The following is a 24,892-nucleotide window of genomic DNA, read 5'->3' on the forward strand; positions in this document are numbered from 1 at the left end:
AGTTGCTAACCCGAGTGGGTACTTATTTCTTAGGTGACATCCATGAAGCAGACTCACGGTTGGCACTTTTCGCATGCACTGTCATCAACAGTAGCAAAAGAAGAATTTGGAGTTCAGAAGCTCCAATGGGCAGACACATTTAAGGCCATAACATCTTGGGTCCTCACCCTAAGGACCAGCACTTACTGTGTCATCTTCCAGTCTGAGCTGCAGGCTCTCATCTCCCTCTTTGTAGTCCTTGGTTAGCTCAGCTGAACGCCACACTTCATCTGGGTCAGGGATCCAGACCCTTGTGTACTGAAAGATGAGAAGGAAAGAGACTTAGACACAAAGCAAAGCATCCAACCCTCTAAGCATAGATGTCAACATCTATGAACGGTTTGTCGGGAAATTATTTTCCAGAAACATCCATATACCACACTCCACTTTAAAGACACAAGATGACTCAATATTGTAAATAATAAATATTTCATGGGATTAATTTACAACAGCATCCTCTCAATCTTAAGAGAATGTAACGGTGAGATGAAAGCCCCACTGGGGAGACAGCGGAGCACAGGCTTCATTCTAACTATGAAGGTTCCACACCACCCTTTAAAAGATACAAAACAAAAGGATGGGGCATGTTATAACTAACAAAATAATATTGGCTAAATTCCAGAAGCACAGCAAAACTTCACAGCATGATTTACAACACTCTGGTAGTCTACGTTCAGTGGAAGAAGCCAACGAGTCACTTATTTAAGCACTGTTAATAGTATGAATCCAAAATATCTACTCATGTCCTAAATGACTTGGGGCCCTGGTGATGCTAAGCCATGAATCCTTTAGAAGGTTAGGACTACCTTGAAAGTGTGATACAAGTGAACTAGTTAGGGGTTAGGGTTAGGGTTGTGATGGTCATACCTGCCTCCATCCCCTGCCCTTATTCAGTCACTTCTTGCTCTGAGGTCCACCATGATGTAAACAGCCTCCACCACATCTTCCTGTGGCTGTGGTCTCAACTTCTCTGCCATGCCCCCCCCCGTTATGATGGCCGAGCTCTCTTAAAACTGTGAGTCACGATGAATCTTTCCTTACTCAAGAGGCTTCTGTCAGGCCTCTTGTTACAGCCATACAAACGCAATTAACAAGAGAACCTTGAAAAATCATCTACTAACAGGTCCTTGTATATTTCTAAAGCCTCAAACAGTACAAAATTCTCAGTCTCTCCACTTCTGCCCTGTCAATAAGTCATTCACCCAGGCCTAGTCCTGGCAGGGGAGAATACAGCCATTCTTTTCAAGTGGTGACACAGGAGTGACCTTCAAGGATTATTGACCTGGTGACATGCTACATAATGCAGACAGCCTTGTAACCATCAAGTCTTGGTTAACCTCAGACCAAGTCAGTCAGAACCTGAGGTGACATGACAGTTCCTGAGGGGGGACCGAGCATTTGGCACATAGAATAGCAGCATCTAGAACCACTTCCATGGCTCCTGGTCTCATACTCTACACGGATGCCTGACAAACTGCTGTGTTGTTGCTCAGGAAGGGAATTTCTACAGGGTGTGTTTTAGGAGACATCTGTATGTACATGTGTATTTACACTATGTTGTCATGCCACACAATATTCTTAACAAGCCTAAAGGGCCTTTTGTCTAAAGGTTAAAGCGTGTGTCCGAGTCAGCATAACTCACGCAGGAGCTCACAGCCAGGCAGCTGCTGTGTGCTGTAACTAGTCGGGTTTTTTTGGGTTCTCCTTTATATTTTTTAAGCCCATATTTTGCCCCTAGCATACGCTGTCCTTTTATAAAAACCAAGATCCTGACAGCTGCTTCGTTTGCCTCTAATTCACCACTGAGCAAAGTGTTATGGCGACAGGGTCAGAATATGATCCAAAAGAAAGCAAATGTCAGTACATCCTTGACATCCCAGCCCAAAGCTGACTCCCCGTCATTTATTTTTAACTAAACAAAGAAACAGATGCATAGAATCATATTTTCTCTGCCTCGAGGCCCCCCTTACCATGTATTGACAGTACAGTAGACTAGGTATAGCACAGCACGGCATAGGACCAGGTGTAGGAGATAAAGCCCTTTCCCTCCTCCTCCGTCAATATTCCTCCTTCCCTCTAGCGTCTCACTCAGCTTCTCCACCGTCCTTTAAGCCCACCCAGTTCTCTCTGTCACCACATTTCCGCCAGGCAGTGCACCCCAAACTTCTGCTCACAACAAACCTTATATAAGGGCAAGACCCCCAATAGTTGCACACAGTAGAGTGAGAAATAACTGAGAAGAGTGGAGGCAGCCTCGTAGAAACCGAGTGAAGGTGATAAGACACGGGGTCTGGTCTCAACTGGTCCGTGACTCCTGTGGTCTTCAGCAGGCTGCCCACATGCAGAGAACTCACTGTCTGCCTCCCTCTAATCAATCCTTCCTCTGGGTGAGTTTATCTTTCTACCCATGTAGCTTTCTCCTACATGGAAGTCCTACAATGGAAGTACCCAGTGGCCAGAAAATCACCTGTGTATTTCCTAAGTGCCAGAGCATTGTGGGACCCTTGTGTTTCTCTGTTTGGCTCCTTTCCCCTCCATGTGAGGGCTTCATCATTACTGTGATCCAGAACCATGCTAGAAATGCAGAAGTTCAGCCTTTTCTCAGACCCAATCAAAACCTGCGCGGCCGCACACTAATGTCTGTCCTGACAGCATGCACTCACACACCCTTGCTCATACAAAAGCATCAACAAAGTACAGCTAGGGCCACATCTGGCACTGTGCCTGTTTATGTATGACCTGTGAGTTAAAAATTACCTTTAAACTCTAAACTGAGAGGATCAAAAGACTAGTATTAAAAGAACATGAAACATTTTACGAAAGGTTAATTCTAGTCTACAACTCCTGTTATTTCAGAACACAGACATGCTTACTCATTAATATATCTCTGACTATGTTCACACTTCAATAGTTGAGCTGTCATGAATCCTATGGCCCAATGCCTAAAGTATGCAACAGGAAGGAGTGTCAACTCTGTTCTGTACTTGCTGCTTTCATGGACCAGACTGACCATTCCCCACATGTATATGTGGACAGGGTGCTGATTCCGACACCTTTTCATTGACCACTACCATCTCCTTTTCACTGACCACTTCCATCCCCTTTTCCTTCATTGACCACTATCCCTCTACCTTTGACCTGCCATAGTGAGTCTGTCTCTGATTGGCTTCCTTTCTGCGTTCACAGTCGTTTTCTTCAAGTGAGTTTCATATCATTATTGCAAGATCCTCCAGATATATTACTTTGAATCCTTAGGATCCAGCACATCTAGTGGATGCTCCCAGTGATTAAGAAATGGAATGTGTCTTACAGGGAAGTCCAGTTTTACCTAAAACATATTGCCCTGAGCACTATGTAATTAAGTACTGACATGAAAATCATCTTGCCAAGCTTCAGGAACCTATCTAGTAGGGCAGGTGGTGCCCATTAAAATACAGCTGAAGGAGTGATGGGACAACTCCCAGGGAGGTAACACTAGCTGGTCACTGCAGAGAAAGTGACAAGAGAGGGCAGGGAAAGTAAAGCCGGCTGAGAATGAAGGACCGGGCAGCTACAATCTACTGTGGCTGTAGAAAGGCATTGCATATTTAGATCCTATTAGGCAAACTTCAGAGTCAAATCCAGTAAGCACTTGGCACCTAACTTATGCTAGCTTTGTGCCACCTGCTGTCATAAATCTCTCCAGTCTCCCTCCAATAACACCCCGTGTGCCGTTTCTCCCCTGTTCTGAACGCGGGCTAGCTGCGTCTGCAGGCTGGCCTCCCTGTGCCGCCCGCCCCTTACATTCATCCTCTGTGGGTTCTCCACTTGAAGCTCCTACAAATTACTGAACAGGGTCATTCACCCAACATCGTACTAAGTGCACACAACTGGTTGGCAATTTACAGCACATTTAAGGGTGATTTAATGATACTCCAACTTTGCAGTCTAGCTTTGCAAACACTCCCCTCCACCTGCCCACATGACTGAAGGCAAAGCACCGTCTCTGAAATATGCACAAGGTATTAACAGCACACACACGCATGCACACACACACACACACACAACAACAACAACAACAACAACAACAATAAAGTAGAAACTGAAAAGGGAGAGACCAGTGCCACGGTAACTAGCAGGGACTCTCGGGAAGACAACAGGTGTGACTGGAACATGGGAGAGGACATGTCCTCTCAGAGTGACACAAACGCCCTAAATCTAGACAGGGTGAATGTGCTAAAGATGACTTAAAATGGCTCCTTGTATAGTCGGCTCATTGCCTCTAGATTAAAACAATGTGAGTATAAAACCTGGAGTGGAAAAAAACAGGAAAGAAACAAAGGAACCATGGGTAGGGGGAGAGCAAAAGAGGGGAGCAGCAAGGTACAGGTGACTTGAAGAGGAAAGGGAGCAAAATGGGGAGATAAATACAGTGAGAACGTATGAAAAAGTTATAAGGAAGTACACTGTTATCTCCCTGCCTAAAATGCATACGTATTATATGTAAATTTTAGGTAGGGAGATTTTATGTGTGTGTGTGTGTGTGTGTGTGTGTGTGTGTGTGTATGTGTGTGTGTGTGTGTGTGTATGCATATACAACAGTTTAAATGAAATCTTCCCATGTAGGCTGACAATGCTTCCTCCAAGGGTCATAGACTATCTAACAATCTAACAAAAATCCCAAGCATGAATCCCCCCTTTGAGTTGTTGGTCAGTGTTGCCCAAGAGAGACTCAAAATATTATAGGCTATTGCCCTTGGCTGCCCCCGGAGATGGAAGGTTAAGTTCTTATTGCTCAAGATAACATGCACTGCAAATAACAAAACCAGGAGGACCTGAGCTGGAATCGACCTGAAAGCCACCACCTTCCAGAGGACTAGCTTTCATGGTACCAAAAAGAGCCACGCAGTCTTCCAAGGGAAAGGAGAAATGGTCTTCCCCAGAGAAAAGCCCCACAACTGCTTATCTAATACCAAGGGGCCAGCCCAGAGATTATATGCATGCAGGAAACATAGACTAAGAAGGTTGTATTTGTATTTGTATATTAAGGAATATATATGTGTGTGCATATACATATATTTCTTATATTAATATATAAATATATTTAGTTATATATAATATGTATTATATATATCAATAACTAAAGAGATCATAAATTTGAGAGAAAGCGGGGGGAGTGTAAGGGCTAGAGGGAGAAAATGATGCAATTATAATTTTTAAGAATTATAAAAAACCAACAGCAACCCTCCCCAAAGTCCACCCACTGCTGTATTACAGAGGGTCCAAAACCATGCTGTAGGTAAACTGTCTTTTGCCATGTGTTCTTACTACTATCCTGTAGGAAAGCAATAACAATATACATTTTCAAGGAACGTATCTTCTTTTATGCGTGTGTATGTGTGTCTGCCTGAGTTTATATGTACCAGATGTGTGCAGATGCCTGCATAGGACAGAAAAGAGCATCACATCCCTGGAACTGGGGTTAAGAGGTGGTTGTGAGCCACCATGTGGATGTGGAGAATCACAGTTCAGTCCTGCACAAAGCAGTGAACCCTCTGATCCATTTTATGAGCTAGAGACAGTTCTGAACTGAGTGTGTTGGAGGAGTTGGGGGCAGGACCCGGAGTCTGGCGTGTGCTGGATGAGTGCTTTATCACTGAGTCACCTCCAGCCTTCTGAGTTGCCTTTTGTTTCTCACACCTTTGACAGAACAACTCTCAGATCCAACCTCTAGCAGCTTCGCTGTACGTAAGACAGCAGACTATGGGAGGATAAGTTTACTCTGTATCCTAATTACAGAGCTACAGAATCGTCATTGCTGTATTTTAGCAATGCTTAGCTCCGTTATGAATAGTAAATGAAATATTATTATAACTGAATAATAGGTGACTTGGGAAAAGGCCCATATATTAGCTAGGGATGCCTACATCAAATGTTAAAGATCAGCACAGAGTTGTCCTCTAGGCCTTTGCCCCTCGCCTCTGTCTCCAGTGGCTGCCTATGACAACCGTGCTCTGGCTGCACATTACAACCACGTGGGAGCTTATGAATTCCCAAGCCAGGTAACGCCCTAGACTGCCTACATCAACCTCTGGGGATGGAAATCAGGCAGTGTGGAGGTTTTCCAGATGAATCCAATGCACAAGCAACTTGAGAACCAGCAACCTGGGGAGTTTGTCTGAGTGACCACTTTGAGGGGCACAGAGCTCCTCATGTGTTCTGAGGCAGCCTTTTGCCAGCATTCTCAATCAAAAATTACAGGCAAATGCAAACACAGTGTCCGCAAGAGCACGCCATACACATATCACTAGGTAGCATGGCACTGAGGTAGCTGTCTGCGTTGTGGAATGTTGCTTTGACTGTGTAAAGGTGGGTTGCATTTGCTTCTGTTGACTTTTTTTAATGATGTAAAGGTGTGTTGCATTTGTTTATGCTGTATTTGTTTAATTGTGAAAAGATGTGTTGCTGTTTCACCTTGCCTGCCTAAGGCATCTGATTGGTCTAATAAAAAGCTGAAGGGCCAATAGGTCGGCTGAAGAGGGCTATGCAGGGCTGGCAGGCAGAAAGAATAAACAGAAGGAGGAATCTGGAGAAGAGAACGAGGAGAAAGAGAAGGACATGCCTGGGGCTAGAAACCAGGCAGCTGATGGACAGACAAACAGACATAGACACAGCAGTAAAGTAAGACATACAGAAGAAAGGTAAAAAGCCCCAAGGCAAAGCATAGATGAGGAGAAACAGGTTAAGTTACAACAGCTAACCAGAAACAAGCATAAGCTAAGGCCGAGAATTCATAACTAATAATACATCTCCTTGTCATGATTTAGGAGCTGGTTGGTGGCCCAAAAAGCCTGATGCATGTCTGGGCTCTCTACGGCAGTTCAGTGGCCAAGACTTACTACTATCTTGAGTGCGCTGTTGCACAGGTCTGAACACTATCCTCCTCAGATGAACAGGATGAAAACTGTATCTAATGTTCACTGTTGTATGGAAAGCAGGATCCTGGTAGGACTCTAGATAGCAACACCAATTGGGAAAATAAGTCTGCTACTTCAATTATTGTCATGTCTTCAGGTCTCTGTACTTAAGAAGCTAACCGTTCTCTTACGTTCAATATCTTTTCACTCCAAAGACTGAGAGAAGTGATTCTCAGTGCTGGGTGAAGGATAATAACTATCTGCAGATTTTTAAAACACAAGGGCACTAACAGTCAAGTCCCACATTTGAATAATTAACTCTCTAGGGGGTAGATCCAGAGAATTACATTAGAACAAAACAAACAAAAACCCAAACTAACTTTCCAAATGATGATTGAGCTCACACAATTACAATCGCTACTTCAGTGAGCCTCAGAGCAAAGCAGAAACATGCAGTCAGAGAACACTGGCATTTGAAGGAGTTTCTTCCTGGCATTATTAATGCTACCCCCAGAGCCTAATGCTAAGGTAACTCACATCAAGTCCTTGCATCATTTCAGCATGGCTTCAAATCCAAGTCAAGGAGGGCAGCATTATAAACAGAAGAATCAGGATAGTTAGAATTGATAGACAATCTGCCCCGGCTTCTGAGAGCTGAACATGAGAGCAAAGACTCCAGCCTCTGCTTCTAGGCCCTTCACTCTCTAACCCCCTAGAGAAATACTGATCTTCTTGAGGAGGGGTCCGAATCCTGCTGGGGAGGTACTTATATGAACCAAGCATCATGTATGACAGTGTCACATATGGAAACAAGAGTGAAGGCATGAAGGTAAGCACCCAGGGAGTTTCTGCCAATTCATGTGCAATGAAACCTTGGTCTAAAGCAAAACAGTCTGGATTGTGCGCCCTAAGAAGAGCCAGAAAGGGAACAAATGGCTTAGCTTGATGGCTGACAGCATTCTCTGCCTGTCCACTCCTGTGTTTGGGGGCCAAGTGCAGAAAGATCACCTGATTCTGATGTGCTCAGTGCTGTAACTAAATACCATCCAGAGTCACTTAGTCCAGGCTGGGAATGGGGATCTTCTAACAGAGTGGGACACACACACACACAGTCAGGAAACAACTGGCTTGGGATGTCTTAGATTTCTATTGCTGTGATCCAACACCATGATCAAAAGCAATTTGGAGAGGAAAAGGTTTATTTCGTCTTACACCTCCAGATAACACTCTGCGACTGAAGGAAGCCCGGGCAGGAACTCAAGCAGGACAGGAACCTGGAGGCAGGAATTGATGCAGAGACCATGGAAAAGTGTTGTTTATTGGTTTGCCCTGCCTACTTTTTTTTCTAGTGCCACACTGGGCTGGGTCCTTCCACATCAATCAACAATCAAGAAAATTGCCCACAGGCCAATCTGGTGGGCACATTTTTTCAACTAAGGTTCTCTCTTCGCAAGCAAATGTCACTAGTGTTGAAATAAAAGCAGCCAGCACAAGGCATAAATTCTGTCTGGAGCCCAAAAAAGAAGGAAAATTTGAATGAATTAGCTTCCATTCCTCAAGGAGCACAGAGGCCAAACATCTCCAATTAAGACAAGTCTGAGTTAGAGCATAAGATCTGGAGAAAAGACTTAAGCCACCATAGAAATGAATTAGTCGCTGGACTGTCTCCAGATGAAATAACCATTAGAAGGGAAAACTCAGGTGCCATCTGTATTAGCTACTTTTAAATTTTTAAATATTTAATTTTAATTATTTAATTAGTCAAATTATACATGTGTGTATTTATCTTTGTGTATGTTTATGCACATGAATGCAGTGTCTAAGGAGGGCAGTAGAGGACACCAGAAACCCAGGAGCTGGAGTTACAGGTGGTCATGTGACCCCCACATGGATGCTAAAAGCAAACTCAGGTCCTCTGTAAGAGCAGTGGGTGCTCTTTAAACAGCGAGCCCCCTCTCCAGAGGCTTTAGTTTCTTTTCTCATTGTATTGATAAAATACTTAATAGATGAAACCTAAAGATTGTTTTGTTTCATGTTTTGAGGGCGTGGTCTGCCATGCTGGGGACAGTGAGGGAGCAGGAGCGTGAGGTAGCTGGTCACATTGCATTCACAGTCACGGAGCCCAGACACCAGCCCTTGAAGTGATGCCACCCACATTCAGGATGGATCCTCTTCAGTTACACCTTTCTGGAGACACCCTCACAGACACAGCCAAAGAGGTGTTTCTATAACCACCCTACACCCAATCAAGTTAACAATGAGGAGCAGCCATTCCACACATGTGTCAACAAGCACGGGCGTGGCTTTCCCAATCACAGCAGAAGGGAGAGCAGAGAGTTGCAGATCCCCTGGGCGACTGAACTTGAGCCCCTTGGAACGGAGATATTTAAGCTCTGTTCTTCCAAGAGCTCATCAAACACCCCTGACTATCAGCCTCCTGGGCCTAAGTGTGTCCACTGTGATGTTTCCTGATTGACACAACATGGAAGGAGAATAGAGGGCAAAAGTCCATGGAAATTAAGTCACTGGTTTTATTTCAGCATCACCAAATTGGCACCCCCTCCCAAATGGCCTGGTACCTAGCAGAAGTAGTCATGTGTTTTAGGAACTATGAAAACAGCTAACCTGACCTTGCTTATGGAAAGTCAGTCATGTTCCATTGTCTCCCAAATTCTTATTTTCATCTGCACATTCACTGGTATCTCTTTTTTTAAAAAAAAATATTTATTTATTTATTATGTATACAATATTCTGTCTGTGTGTATGTCTGCAGGCCAGAAGAGGGCACCAGACCTCATTACAGATGGTTGTGAGCCACCATGTGGTTGCCGGGAGTTGAACTAAGGAGCTTTGGAAGAGCAGGCAATGCTCTTAACCACTGAGCCATCTCTCCAGTCCCCCCCCCCATTCACTGGTATCTCAAGATAGTGTCTACGGTCCACACACCAGCTGCATCCAGTGATGAGTCACCGAATTATGAAGGTTGAAGTTAAAAACAAATTCACCTACTGATGGGTGGGTAGGCAGCTTCCTTTAACAAGGAAGTTTAAAAAAAATCCTTAAGGGGCTTGCCCCATCTCCCATTAACAGGTAGATTCTGTCTTTCTGCAACTCAGCTTCCTTGTCTGTAAAGCAGGAAGTAACTGCCCCATCAGGGCTGTTGCTAGGACTCTCCATGTACATAAAACATCGGGCACAGTATTGGGCACACAAGGGCTATCTAGTGGCTATGGTTGCCATGCAGGCACTCAAAGCCTGGCTCTGGTCACACATGAAAGCTCCCTTGAGAAGAGTGCCTCACAGTCCAAATCCCACCGGAACCATGTTTCCACAGGTGTCATGGGAACATGCAAACTCCTCGCTTCCACATTCTTTAACTCCTCCTCTGGTCAGCTGTAAGCCAAGCCTCTTAGTTCCTCTGTTTATTCACCCCAAGAAAAGCTTAATCCCTTTTTTACATCTGCATCCAGAGTTAGAAAAGAAATGAACCTCCGTGTAGCTGATGACAGAACTCACTACCCCACAGATACACTAAACAGAATGTACACAATGTCCTCAAGTGACGGTTGTGGGAAAGGAAGTGCTTAGGGCACAGGGAAGGTGACTGACATTGTGTAGAGCTGACTTCCGCCAGGATCTACCTGCTAGTGGTGGAGCTGCAGAATACTAAGACTGAGAGAGATAGCTATGGAGAAACTGTTGGTGTTGAAGCATCCAAGACTTCCCACATTCTATTTGCTCAGTAGATGTATGTGTGTGTGTGTATATATATATATATATTATTTATTTATTTATTCATGAAGCAGATGTATTTGTTAGGTCTCTCCTGCATGTCCATTCCCGATGAACTTGGATATAATTCTCTGCATTTAAATTGAACACTGGAGACATTGTTTATAATAAAACTGAAATCCCTCTATTTGAAAGGGCTGGGTCAATCCTTATTGCTATAAGAAGTGATGGGTGTGGTAATTTGAAGAATGGCCCCCATCAGCTCATATAGTTGAATGTTTATTCAAATATAATGGGAATGGCACTATTTGAGACGGATTAGGAGGTATGACCTCATTGGAGTAAGTATGTCACTGGGGTAGCTGTCCAGGTCACAAAAGCCCACACCAAGCCCAACATCCCTCTCTACCAGGAAATCAGGATGTGGCTCTCAGCTACTGCTCCAGGGCCATCCTCAGCACCATGTTCTCTGCCATGACAATGGACTAAGCCTCAAACTGTAAGCAAGCCCCCAACTAAATGCTTTCTTTTATAAGCACTGCTTTGGTCACACTGTCTCTTCGTGGCTAGAACAGTGAGAAAATGAATAACAGAAACTTCATATGCAGCACTTGGAAGGCAGAGGCAGGTGGGCAGTGGGTCTCTGGGAGTCTGAGACCAGTCTGGTCAACAGAGCGAGTTCCAGGGCAGCCAGTGCTACACAGAGAAGGTCAGTCTCAGAAAGAAAGAAAGAAAGAAAGAAAGAAAGAAAGAAAGAAAGAAAGAAAGAAAGAAAGAAAGAAAGAAAGAAAGAAAGAAAGAAAGAAAGAGAAGGAAGGAAGGAAGGAAGGAAGGAAGGAAGGAAGGAAGGAAGGAAGGAAGGAAGGAAGGAAAATGGCAACACAGGAAAGAAACTTCATGTGCAAAAAGGCATATATTATACATATACATACAAGCACACACACCACCAATGGAAAACAGTTTATTTCTAACCCATAATAAAATTATTAGAAGTTGGGGCTGGAGAAAGAGTGCAGGAAAGTGTATGCAGGCCAGGCAAGGTGTCCTGAGATCTCACCCCAGCCCGTCAATGTAGCAAGTTTGAGTGGAGCAGCTTTCATCCGTTAACACGAAGTCAAACTTTTCCAATTAAGTCTGGGTTAGAGCATGGCATCTGATCAAAAGGCAGCCACCAACAACATAGAACTGAGTTACTACATGGACCGTGGGCTACAGGCGAAGGAAGAGCCAAAAAGACAAAGCTCAGGGGCCATCTTTACTAGTTGCTTTTCTTTTCTTTCTTTTTTTTATTTTTACAAAATTTCTTTTTAAAATTAGGAATATGTGTATTATGAGACTGTCTTATGTGAGCAGTACTGAGGAGGCCAGAAGAGGGTGGCAGATCCCCTGGAGCTGGAATTACAGGCAGTTGTGACCTGTCCCACATGGGTGCTGAAAACTAAACTCAGGTCTCTGCAAGAGCAGCAGGCACTCTTAAATGTGAGTGTTCAGTACAGAGCAATTTAATACATATATTAAGTTAACTATGTATTAATACATCAATTAATTTATGTACTAAGTAATTAATATTTTACCTAGTAAAATATTTTACTTAGTAAAATGATCAATTTAATACATAAATTAATTTAAAGCATACTTTAAATACATAAATTTAATACATAATTCATCAAGCCATTGTGATGTTTAAAATCTTAGTTGCTTAGAACAATAGTCCAGAGCAGGACACCTTTATTTTTATCAAAGGTCTTTATCCCGGTGCAGATCTGAGTCTGTAATGCCATCAGGAGGCAGTTCCCGTCTTTGTCTGGCGAGTTTCTACTCTGTAATAGAAGGCTAGTACATGACTTCCTTCAGAAGAAACAGCCTTAAAATCCCTACAACACTCATTAGACTGTCTCAGTCCCAGAAATGTTGGTTTACTTCTTCTTACTTTAAATTTGTTCTGTTATGTGGACTTGCTAAGCCAAAGTCACCACACCACTGACTTAAATTGTCTCAGGGTTAGGTCTTTCTTCCAGAAACCATACTGGACCAATGAAAATAAAGTAACCAGTGAGAGACTGCAGAAACACACAGTTCTCTTGAACAGTCACTCAGAGGACGTGTGCATCTGGACACAGGAGTACAAGGTATGTATGTTCTTGGTATTCTGCAAGAGATAGAATCAGCTGTCACAGAACTTAAATGCCTCATACACTTGCATTTGACCCTAAGGCCGCTCTCAATTTTCCTTCCTTAGAATCAAACCCTGCAGATTCACTGCCCCAAATTATCCAAGCACTCCAGCTTTGAGGCTGTTCAGCATCCTTGAACTTCTAAAAGTCCCCAGTGAATGGCACAGGCCTACAGATAAGACTGTGGATTCTGGTCCAATCAACTGTCCATGAGACTTAGGGAACACCTCTATAGGACTGGTGCAGTAATGGGGAACATAAAAGACACACCTTTGTCCTCAAAGAGCTCAGCCATACTATATGGCTTCTTCTACTGTCACAGTCAAACCTGCTTCAATGGCACCAGCATTCACGCCACACAACAGGGGCCTAACATTCTATTTATCAGTAAAGGCCCCAACTGAAGAAATGGGATTCAAGCTGAATTACAGATGGGAAACGGACTGGGTCAGAAAGATGTAAGACGGGAGGGTAACTGAGTGATGAGCGTGGGCAGAAAGAAGTGTGGCTAAGGAGCCGAGAGGACGGAATGCAGGTGGGGTCACGGCTCAACAGCACAGTGCAGCAGGGATGAAATGCAGACTCCAGATCCAGCAGGTTGTTAGAGGTCTTGTTACTGATTTTCAAAAATTATCCTATAGCCAATGGGACATAGGCAAAATGGCATAATAAGAACAGGTCTTAGAGATGAATGCATATGGGGAAATTTCAGCATGAGAACCCAGTTCAGTCTCTCAACATCCACCATCTAATTCTTCCTCATGGGCAGTGACAATGGAAGGGTACCAAGGACATCAATCATCCTGCCCCTGCTCTCCCGGCTGGCTTCTGAGAGCATTTCTGTTACTTCATTTTATATCACTCATTTATTTATCACTGCTCCAGACGGCTACACTGCCCTTCTCACCACATCATTCTAAGGTACACCTACACGGCTTTCAAATCCTCTTCATCTGAGCCTTGTATGTCATCATCTCTGAGTGCTTCCCAGGGCTTCGCCACACGGAGTTTATTTGGAATTTCACAAGTTTAACACTTAGGAGGAAGAAGAAACCTCCAACCAAGTGGGGTGCCCTGGCAGTGGAGTACCCTGGCAGTGGGATACACTGGCAGTAGGGTGCCCTGACAATGGGGTGCCCTGGCAGTGGGGTGCCCTGGCAGTGGGGTGCCCTGGCAGTGGAGTACCCTGGCAGTGGGGTACCCTGGCAGTGGGGTGCCCTGACAATGGGGTGCCCTGGCAGTGGGGTACCCTGGCATTGGAGTGTCCTGGCAGTGGGGTGCCCTGGCAGTGGGGTGCCCTGGCAACAGGCACAGTAGCAGCACTGAATCCTCAGGGAGAAGACGTTGTTTACCAGGGTCTGAGCGACACTCTCATAGCTAGAACTCAGTGACCCTGGGGACCTGTAATATGGTCTTGCAGTCCTACAAGAATGCTCTAGGAACATTACTTACAAAACACTTTCAACCTGGAAGTGTTTGGAACCCAGATAAGATCAGAAAGCCTGGGGCAGCATGGTAAGTCTCATTCTCCAACAAAATCCTCGCTTCTCCCCAGATCCCTCACGCTCCAGATTATCAGCGAGCTTTTGGCATGTGGGCTGCTACATCATCGACAGCTGTTGCATCAACCGCACATCTAATTCTTAAAACAGACACACTTGCCAGCTGTTCAATTATGCAGGCTCAGGACACAGCCAGAGCCACACTATCTCCTCTGGTACCACTTACATGACACATCTGGAGTCTGTAGATCTAGTCTCCCTGAGGGTGGGGGGGACACAAACACCACTCCCCCACGGTATCCTGGGGTGATGGTTGTGGAGTCTGTGCTCCCTGCAGCCACAGAGGAAGAACAGAGTCACAGCTCACGACAGCAGCGTCAACCACCCCAGGGCCAGCAAATGTTTGCCTGCTCCGTCCCGACCTCCTATGACCACATTTAAAGCGTGGTTGGTGGGACAGTACAAGCACCTAGTAGGCAAATGTGGTGACCTGAAAGAGGAACGTCCCCCTATAGTGGTAGAGCTGTCTGGGGAGGTTAGATGGTGCAGCCTCGCTGGAGGAAGCATGGCGAGGGGGGGGGGGTGGCGCGGTGGGGCGGAGAATAAAAACCTTGCCAACTTTCAGACTGCTCTTTCTGCTTCACGCTTACAGTTGAGGATGTGCGCGCCCTGGCCACCACGCCACTCACTGCCATGACTCTCATCCTCTGGAACCGTGAGCCCAAAGAAACTCTCCCATAAAAGCTGCCTTGGTTATGGTGTTTCATCACAGAAACAAAACTAATGACACATGTCTCGGGGATGCTACTGACCACCCTAGCAATGCACAGGCCGTCTCCCTGTTTCTATAAACGAAACAAACAAAAACTAAATATTCACACCGCCCCAGTATTAATGGAAATGACTGTAGTATTATCTAAGAAAACAGAAATGACGAAACACGAAACAACTTGTCATCCAGTGTCATTCCCCTGTATAAAAACATCCTTTTCACTTCTAGGCTAAGACTCCTGTAAGACTTCATGGCCTGGTGCACTAACTCCTGATCACATCGCTCAGTCACTACAATGCTCACTATTTTCACACTCCAGCTACCCTAACCTATGTTCAGTATTGTTGCTACCTTTCCTGACTGCCTGCCTTGGCTTACGCTTGTCTTCCTGCTCCCCTTCCCCCACTATTGCTATTCCAGGGTGCAGCTGAAATATTATTCCCTTGGGTGGATTTCCCCAAGTTTCTCTTCTATTTTTAATGCAACATTCTCGAATGTGCTCCATTGGCTTATATGCATTTCCCTGCCCTCCAGAATAGGGATAACATGCTGTCCATCTCTGTCACATGCAGATGTGAAGATCCTTGCGAACGGCTTTAGTGCATGCTGCAAGGATGGCTGAGCATGTAAACGCACCCTAGCAATACAGATTTTTGTTTCCCTCAACAAGAAACTGCAGCCTCTTTCCCACCAGAAATACTAAGTGCAGTACCATCTAACTAACCTACCAGCATGGGGTGTCACCAGCTTGAGAACATCTGGGCAGCAGATCCTATCTTGAGTCTGAAGACTCTGCACTTCTGCAGAGTTGCAAAGCCAAAGCTCCTGTCACTTCCAGATCGTATCTGTGTGAAGCCCTATCTCTGAGAGATTGTGACCTGAAGCCTCAAGATGCTTTGAGGCAAAATGTTGTACTTAATGAAGTGCTTGATAGCCATTGAAGTGGAAGAATATCAAAAGCAGGATTCCTAACACCAGCCTATGGCGGTGAGGAACATCCACTAAGTGACATTCCACTAAGCCTTAGGCTTCAGTCTTCTCACGGGCGAAACGTCAATAGCTAACTTCTAGAACATGCTGTATCAGAGGCAGCAAGCAACTCCTAAGGCACCTTACATAACCAACAACCATCACAGAAAAGATTACAAAACACCCAACATTCTCTATGGCCTGAGAGGAGAAAGCAGAGGGCAATGTAGCGGAGGCCTTACCAAGATCCAGCCCAAAGGCTGCCAAACACCAGAACACCTCTCCCAGCAGACTCAGAGATACTGCTGAGTAGCTCATGCTAGAACACCTTGGGAAAGCTGGAAAAAGAGTGGATAGTCTACACGCCAGCCCACGTCCTCTCTATTTCCTCATTTGTAGGGGTCTGCCTTGCCTCAAATGGGCATCAAAGGGAAAGAGCTTTCAGCTGTTAAATCCCTCACATTTGTGCAATGATAGTTCGAGGCACAGCGCATGGCTGAGATCTTGTTGTTAAAGGCTCATAGCATAATTACACAGAGCATGAACTCAGCAGCATCCAGGAAGTGGAAGACCACAAGTCAAGGAAAAAGCAGCACAAGGTTAATTCTAGCCAGTGGTACCAGTCCTGGGGGAGGCTGAGCAGGGAGCTCCCACCACCAGCTGAAGGCCAACACCACGTGATGAGGATGGCTGGAGGCTGAGATCCCAAGCAAGAAGGCAGAGGAAGAACTCCGAGGAGTAGCGCTACTGGTTAGAGTGGAACCAGGGGTTTGTGGGGCAGAAGGTAAATCAAGAAGGCAGATTGGGGTCACAGCATGCCAGAAGATTTAGCCATCCTTAAAGGAATCCCGCCTAACTCTTTATTCAGGAGAAACCAGAGGAAGTCCATAAGTAGCCAGGTGACCAGTAAAAAGGGAATTGTTACATGTTTAGCAGGAGCAGCATTATACAAGTGCCAAACTTCAGACCTGCTGCTCTAATATCAAGGACTAGAACCATGGCAGGGGTACCCAGACGGCACAAGTAAAGTGATCGAAAGCAGTGCCCAGACCATTGAAAAGTTTCTATGAATTTAATCACTCAGTGACGCTCTGCGGGCTTGCAGGATGAGAAAGCACCGAGAGGCTCTCTAGAAGCTGAGCAAATGAGATTACGCCAAAGTTAATTAGGAGATGACGCTTTCTCTACAAGAAAACTCTGAGAGAGCCATTAGCTTTCCTGCCCATCCTCCTGGTGTCTTCTGTCCTCACTGCCCATGGTGTCGTTCAAATCTCTGCTCCGCTTGCCACTTAGGCATTCAGGGGTGCTTGGCAGCCACATCTCCTTTCCTCTGTGTCCTCTAGCCCCTCCCTCTTGTGACCTTGGCCTCTAGTCCAGCCCTCCCAGACTCTTTTCTCCCAGGCAGCCAGTGTCTTCTTGGAAGGGACCAGGAGATCATGGTACTTCCCTGCTTCAAATCTCCCTGTTTTAATAAAATCTGAATGTAGGTTGTCTCCGTTCTCATCTTTCCAGTCTGTGGGTTCCACAACAGAAGCTGCACCTGTGCCTTCTTCCCTTGTAGTCTGAATCAGCAACCTTCCTGACATCACCCTGCCTGAGGCACTCTGCTCCACAGCCTCCCTTCTCCCACAGATCTCAGCTCAAGTCTCACCTTCCCATAGAACTTCCTCAGCAATTAATCTAAAACAGGCTCATCAATCACTTTTGTTCCCAGTCATAGTTTCTTCACTGCTCCTGTCTGGCTAGCTTAGGTTCACTTCCTGTCTGTCCTAAGCCCTACAGTGTGAGCTCCAGGTGGAAACATCTTATTCTGCTCACTGGTCCATCTCCAGTGTCAAGGACAGTGCGAGATGTGCGTTAGGCACTCAGACATTTGCAGGGAGTCTCGTGTACTCCTGAACAGCCCATGTGTGTAATAGACGCTTCAGTACCGAGGCACATGGACACATTTCTGTCGGTATTGCTCCCTGTTAACATACAGAAGAAATAGAAGTCTCTCTAGACCCCAAGAGCATAGAACAAATTCACACAAAAGACGTAGGCAGGACAATAAGATATTGCAGATGTAGCATGGCCCTAAGGAATCTAATATTTTTATATTTTAGTTTAAAAAAATATAAGTGTATATGCATATCTCCATGGTCTTGGAGCTGTGTGCACAGAAATGCAGTGCTTGTAAGGGCAGGAAGAGGGTTTTGCTGACCGAGAATGCATCATGTTAGTTCAAGAACCCATTTACCTGGCTAACAGCCTTCAGTACTAAGGACAAGACAATAGCACTGGTGAGCCCACCCAGGATGCATCTATCCCAAGCAACTCTAGACACCACCCCAGAAGCTGAGGCAGGTACCAGCCAGAGACATCCGCAGTGGCAGTACCACCTCTCAAGGCCTTCTAAAGCCAGCACTTCCCAAGATGCAGCAGGCAACCATCCCTGCCCTTCCCGCCACAAGCTGGCCATAAGCCTTCAGTGAGCAAGTTCAATAGAAGCGGAACTGATAGCTGCTTCCAATGACACAATCCCAAAGCCAGCCAAGAAATACTTTCCACTGGCCATGCCATCCTCCTTCACAGGCCTGTCTTGGCATTCTGCCTCTGCAGCCACTCCTTTGAACCTTTGCCTCACTGCTTCAGGACCTGGTAGGGAAGGTTAGATAAGAAGTAACATTTGTAATAATTAAATACATAGAGACCATGAATTTAAAAGAGAGCCAAGGAGGTTACATGGGAAGAGTTAGAAGGGGAAATGATGTAACTACATTTTAATTAAAAAATTAAGTATTATTAAATGAGTAGCTTAAAATGACTGTGATGATAAGAACCCCCCAAGATATTCACACATACTCAAATAAAGGAGGCCACGCTGAGAAGCTTGCGTCTGAAAAGAGCACCTTGGCACAGTAGCTCATGCCTGTAATCCTTGCATTTGGGAGATTGAAGTAGGAAGATGGCCCCAAGTCAAGGCAATCCTGGACTACATAGTGAATTCCAGGCTAACCTGGGCTACTATTAAGTGTAATCTTATCCATTGTTTCTTTCTCTTTGTTAGACATTATTTTTAAATATATTCCTTGTGTGTGCACACCTATGTGTATGTGTGTTGGATGGAGAGTGTGTATATACATGCATGTGAATCCAGGTGTGCAAGCCTGTGTACTTAAATGAATAGGTCAGAGAAAGACTTCTTCTATTGCATTTCCTTGAGACAGGGTTTCTCTTTAGAAGCTGACCATCTTGGGTGGTCTGGTTGCTAGTTAGATCTTGGGGTCCACTTGTCTCTGCCCCTCTGATGTGGGATGTCCTTCTGTATATGTGTGGCTTTCATTGGTTAATGAATAACGCTACTTTGACCTATGGCAGGGCAGAATATAGCCAGGCTGGAAGAGATATAGAGAGAGTGGGCTGAGTCAAGGAGACGCCATATAGCTGCTGAAAGACACAGGAACCTTACTGGTAGGCCACAGCCTGTGGTAATACATAGATTAAGAGAAATGGGTTAATCTAAGATGTAAGAGTTAGTTAATAAGAAACCTGAGCTAATAGCTAATAGGCCAAACAATTTGTAATAAATATAGTTTCTGTGTGATTATTTGGGTCTGGGCAGCTGGGAAATAAATGAACAGCCTCTGTCTACACCCCTCAAGTACCGGTTTACAGGCACATACACAGTCATACCCTTTTTTTACATGGATACTGGAGATTTGAACCTGGATCCTCATGCTTGCATAGTAAGTGCTCTTATCCACTGAGCCATCTCCCTAGCCCTACATATTCTCCCTTTATGACTATAAAGATGGCACTATCTTTTCAAGGAAATAAAATTCTTTACACTGGAATTGTATCTTTTTTAAAAGATAAAAAAACAACAACAAATAATACACAAAACAAGAACCTAGGACCTAAGCAACAGGTGGGGTCTTCGGCCTGTGGTTTAAAAGGACATAGACTAGTGCAGGTCTCGGGCCTCCGAGGATGTTTCTTCGTGCGGTGGAAAGTAGTTAATGCAGAAAACCACAACTGGCCAAAGTGCAGAGAGTAAGTGAGTGGGAAGAGCCACACCGGGGACATCTGTATCACACACACCACACCCCAAGGCTCAGGAACTGTCACAGGCAAGTGCAAAGGACTTTAAGAGCCAGAAGTCAGGGAAGACCAGAGGGAAATGGCGCCTTCGGGACTTGACAGGACAGCAGTATGTATGGACGCACAGTGGCTGGGGCTGTCTACAGATCAAGCCAGCCAACATTCTAGCCTGGAGTGGGAGAACACTGGCCCCCAGTGAGGAGCTGTAAACAACGGATGGTTTGGGGGAAGGATAGTTGGGGTTTTTTTGGTTGTTTGTTTGTTTTTTGTTTTTAGGGTGACTCCCAGAAGGTCTACCATACTCTAATGGAAGGCTCCATCTATTGGAGGGTTCCACACCCAGGAGTTTTCGGGCAGCATGGACTGAACTTGGCTGGCTGGGAAAAGAAAGATAGTAAAAAAAGAGAGAACATGAAGTTGGGGGGTAAGGAGGTGGGGGTGGATCTCGGTAGAGTTAGTGGAAGCAGGAGAGGTGAGTATGGGCATAGCGCAGTGTATGACATCCTAAAGGAATAAAGACAGCTTAGTAAATAAAACACAAATAAGCAGTGGGGGTGACAATCCATCATAGCTAAGATTCGTGCATCTTTATCTTTTTTTCCTAGTACATGAAATCCAACATCTGGGGGCAACTGCATCCACGTTCCAGTGCTATACAACACATCGTGGCTTTGGTCATGAGCAGGGATACAGAAACTAAGAGAGGCCAGCTCACCCCTGCACACTTACGGTGGGGGGTAGGCCCTGAGAGCAATGGGGAAGAGAAACATCGAGGACAAAGCAGAGTGGCACCTGTGTACGGGGACGCCATGATTCAACCCTTTACTTTGTATGCTAATCTAAAAATCTAATTTTAAAACTCAAAGAAAAAAAAAGGAAAATGGACTTTTATCTCAAGGTGGGCTGGAGCCAGCCACTGAATTCACACTTACCATGGAGTATGAACAGAAGGCCCAATCTAAAGAAGCAATGTACTCAGAGCTTAAGAATCATATGTAACCAGTCATTTCCTACAGATTCGAAGTGCTCTTCTGCACAATTCTCAATCTTAAGTTGTTATAACATTTGCTCAATTATACATTAATCAAACTTCACTAGGAGACTTTATTCATTTTGAAGAATGGCTTCTTCTAGAGAAGTACTTGCGTTATATAGGGGGCAGGTGGGGAAACAGGCTGAGAGGAAAGAGTGGTTGGTTATAGGTGGCCAGCAGGTCTCTACCACTGACCTGCTCTCTGCCTCCAAGGCTCTGTGCTCACAAGGTAAGTTCCCTATTACAGATGAGAAGAGCCAAGCCATGGAGGTCATCTCCTTCACTGCTCCCTACAAGCTGTGAAGCACATGTTAGCCTCCAGCCAGCACACTCCTTTGACTGGGTTTCCCCAGGACAACAATCCGTTGTGAGCTGGAGGAAAGGTGCATGCTCCCACACAAGGCAGCCATGCTGGGACTTACGCTTACGTTCTCTGAAAGCAGCAGAAGCCAAGCAGTCCGAGCCAGAGCAGAAGTGAAGCCAGTGGAAACACAAGGATATTGGGATACTCCTTTATCTGAACTCAACCTACCTCCTGAAGGCTGAAAAAGGACAGGCGTCTCCAAAGACCCCGTGCTTGTTAAGCTGCATCCAGAGAGAGGAGACCCCACCAGGGAAAAATTGCATCAGTGTTTGTCACCTTCCTTAAATCAGTCTCAGAACTCTGAGCATTCTGGGAACAGACTTTCTTCAAGGTCCCACCAAAAGGCAGATACAAGACAGGCAACCTTTTTTTATAATTGCCAAGAACTAGAGATAAGCCAGAGCCAACTAACAATAAAATGAACAAATTCCAGGATATCCCGATCATAGTACACTAAAATCAGCAATAATATAAACAGACTGCAGGTCCACATAAGGCTGATCCCAGATGTGATCAAAGCTGAACACATACTAAATCACTCCATTCATCAAAAACAGGCAAAGGACAAAAGCATGGGACACCCTTGTCCTTGGGAAAGAGATGGGGCTGTGAACTTCCAGGGGTGTCTCCTCTACACTGGATGATAACGGCATGACTCCTTCATTAAGATCTGCATGTTAATACCCAGCCTTATGTATTTTCCTGGGTATATTTTATTTCAATACTGTTAACAAGGAATGTACTGAATCTCTCATTCTGTTCTATGGCCTCACTGCAACTATGTCTGTTTTTCCTCAAATCTCTCATTAATGTGCATGCTGGCTTAAAAAAAAATTACATTCTAGGGAAATGTGAGACGTTTAGCCTGTGACTATGTTTCCTTTTCAGAAGGCTCACACCTCTCCCCCAACTGCCCATGTGTGAGAAAAGTCGCAGAAGCCGTCTTCTTCCCACCAACCCTAAAGGTGTCTAACCCCCACCGCCTCTAAAAGATGGCACATGGGTTAAGAAATGAAGCTTTCTTAAATTCTTTCCCTGGGGTGCAGAGTCCCTCACCCCAGCAATAGAGCAGAGAAATTTCACTGTTAATACATTACCTAATTGCCCGCCCTCTTGCTGACACTGGAGACCATGAATGGAAGACTACATGAATGACTGAGCTTCTTCAGTACAGCTACTTGGATTTCAGTGGAGCTGGTGGCTCTAGAGTACTGTCTGATCATCCAAACTTAGAGCTTGGGCAATGGTCCAAATGGGACATGTCCAAAGGAGTCGCTGCCCTGGATTCTCCTGTGAGTCTACCCTAGGTTAGCTGGGTCTCCTCACCACAAGAGCACAAGGTACCATTCAGTCATAGCCCAGAGCCTTCTGGTGTAGGGAGGGGCTGCTCCTTTTTCAAGTACCATTGTTCTCAAATTACAGCCAATCATACTAAAATATAACAACACCTACCATCTTAGTAATTTTATTTTTTATTTTATTTCACTTTGGTTTTTCAAGTCAGTGTTTCTCTGTGAAATAGTTCTGGTTGTCCTGGAACTCTGTAGACCAGGCTGGTCTCAAATTTACAGGGATCTGCCTGCCTCTGCCTCCCGACTGCTGGGATTAAAAGTGTGTGCCATCACTGTCTGACCACATTTTGGTCATTTTAAACAAATCTGTGGCATAAAATATATTTATATTATACAGTCACACCATCAAGCCTCTAGGATTTTCATCATCTCAAAGTGCACACAAGAAATAACATCAGTAACATTTTCAAAGACACAAGACAAAACACAGAAAAATAAAAATAAAATGGCACTAGGCAGAAGGGATTGCAGGGACAGTTAGAACAGCTTGTTCAAAGGGGACAGCCAGATAGAACGGTGGGCTGGATCTAGAAACATGGTTAGAGACAAAAGGCCTCAATTCTAAAGGATCTACATTTTAGTTCCGGAAGCCACAACTTTCCAAAGTAGACCCTTGCAAGGATCTCACTATGCCCATCTTCCTGCCTGCCCTCACTCTGTTCTTGTTGGGTATTGTTCCAAGTAGGCATGATTCTAAAGTTCATAGAGAAACCAGTGTTGATAACCACACCACCATCACCACTGAAAATAGCATTTGACCAGAGGCCAACAGATCTCTACAGTCATTTACAGGCAGTGCCCAGTCAGCAGTATTGGGTGTTAGAAACAGCGGCAATGGGAGGGGACAAACAAGGAAAGAGTGCAGAGTCAAAACTGTTACTGGAATTATGCTAAACAACATGTACTTATCGGACATATATTACATATGGAAGGAGGAATAAGGAACTGCGCTAGCCCAGCCTGTGGGAACTCCGCAGTCAAAGGGCTGCTTGCTGAGAGCCCTGCAGCCTTTGATCTCTGAGTCACTGCCCGTCACAGCACTCTCACCGAGGCTCTAGCTCACCTGCAGTATTTCCTTCAAAAGCTCAGTTGGGTAAACCAAGAAATGAGCGGGAAGTAGACTTGGGACAATATTTTTTTACATCAAGTATTACAAGCTGAACCTTGGAAGAAAATTACAAGTGATGTCAACTCCCAGTGTCTTCGAAGAAAACGTCTGCCATTTTCTCCTCAGGAGATTTCATTTCCCCATCTTCCTCCAAATGTCATCAGATCATCAAAGCAGGGGTTTAGGCTAACCCCTTCAGTGGGTTCCTTCCTCAGGACGCCATCTTCCAAGCAGCCCTCAAATGAATTCTATCCCACTCAAAGAGATGTGACAGTTCTGGATGAAGACATTCTACTCCAGAGCCCGAGAGATTCTCCAGCTCATTTTTAGCCCCTTTATCCTCACTGAAGATCTACAACCTTCAGGAAAACAAAGAGCTGCCATTTATCTAACCAACAAAACACTAACTGATGACTCTGAACTGTCTCAGTGACTCACTCATCCTGTACACATGCGATTTATCCACCAGCCATTGTATGGGTGCAGGGAAAGGGGAAAAGAACACGCAAGCCACAAGCCTCAGGCTGTGGCTCAGTCCCACAGCACTTCCCCAGGTGAGCTGACAGCTGTAGGTTTCATGCTGCTGACCTATCAGCTGTAGTGTGTGTGTGTGTGTGTGTGTGTGTGTGTGCGTGTGTGCGTGTGTGTGTGTGTGTGCGTGTGTGTGCGTGTGCGTGTGTGTGTGTGTGCGTGTGTGTGCGTGTGCGTGTGTGTGTGTGTGTGCGTGTGTGTGTGCCTTATGATTCCCTCATTTGCTGAGCTAGTTCATGCAACTTACATAAGTGTTTTACTAAGACAATTTACTGTAAAGGGTATAATGAGGGAACAGCCAGATAGAAGAGGCTCACGAAATTGGGGTGGAGAGGTG

General features: G+C 45.1%; 1 protein-coding gene across 2 annotated transcripts in view; it reads right to left on the reverse strand.

Annotated features, from left to right (window-relative positions):
- Positions 1–24,892, reverse strand: part of Myo5b (myosin VB) — a 279,116-nt gene that overhangs the window by 166,842 nt on the left and 87,382 nt on the right. For both annotated transcript variants that reach the window (XM_048419435.3, XM_048419437.3), the window contains exon 2: positions 187–297. In XM_048419435.3, coding sequence (XP_048275392.3) covers positions 187–297 — 111 coding nt within the window. The remainder of the gene's footprint in view (positions 1–186; positions 298–24,892) is intronic.

Source organism: Myodes glareolus, chromosome 13 (genome assembly GCF_982192425.1).
Source record: "Myodes glareolus chromosome 13, mMyoGla1.1, whole genome shotgun sequence".
Taxonomy (NCBI): Eukaryota; Metazoa; Chordata; class Mammalia; order Rodentia; family Cricetidae; genus Myodes; species Myodes glareolus.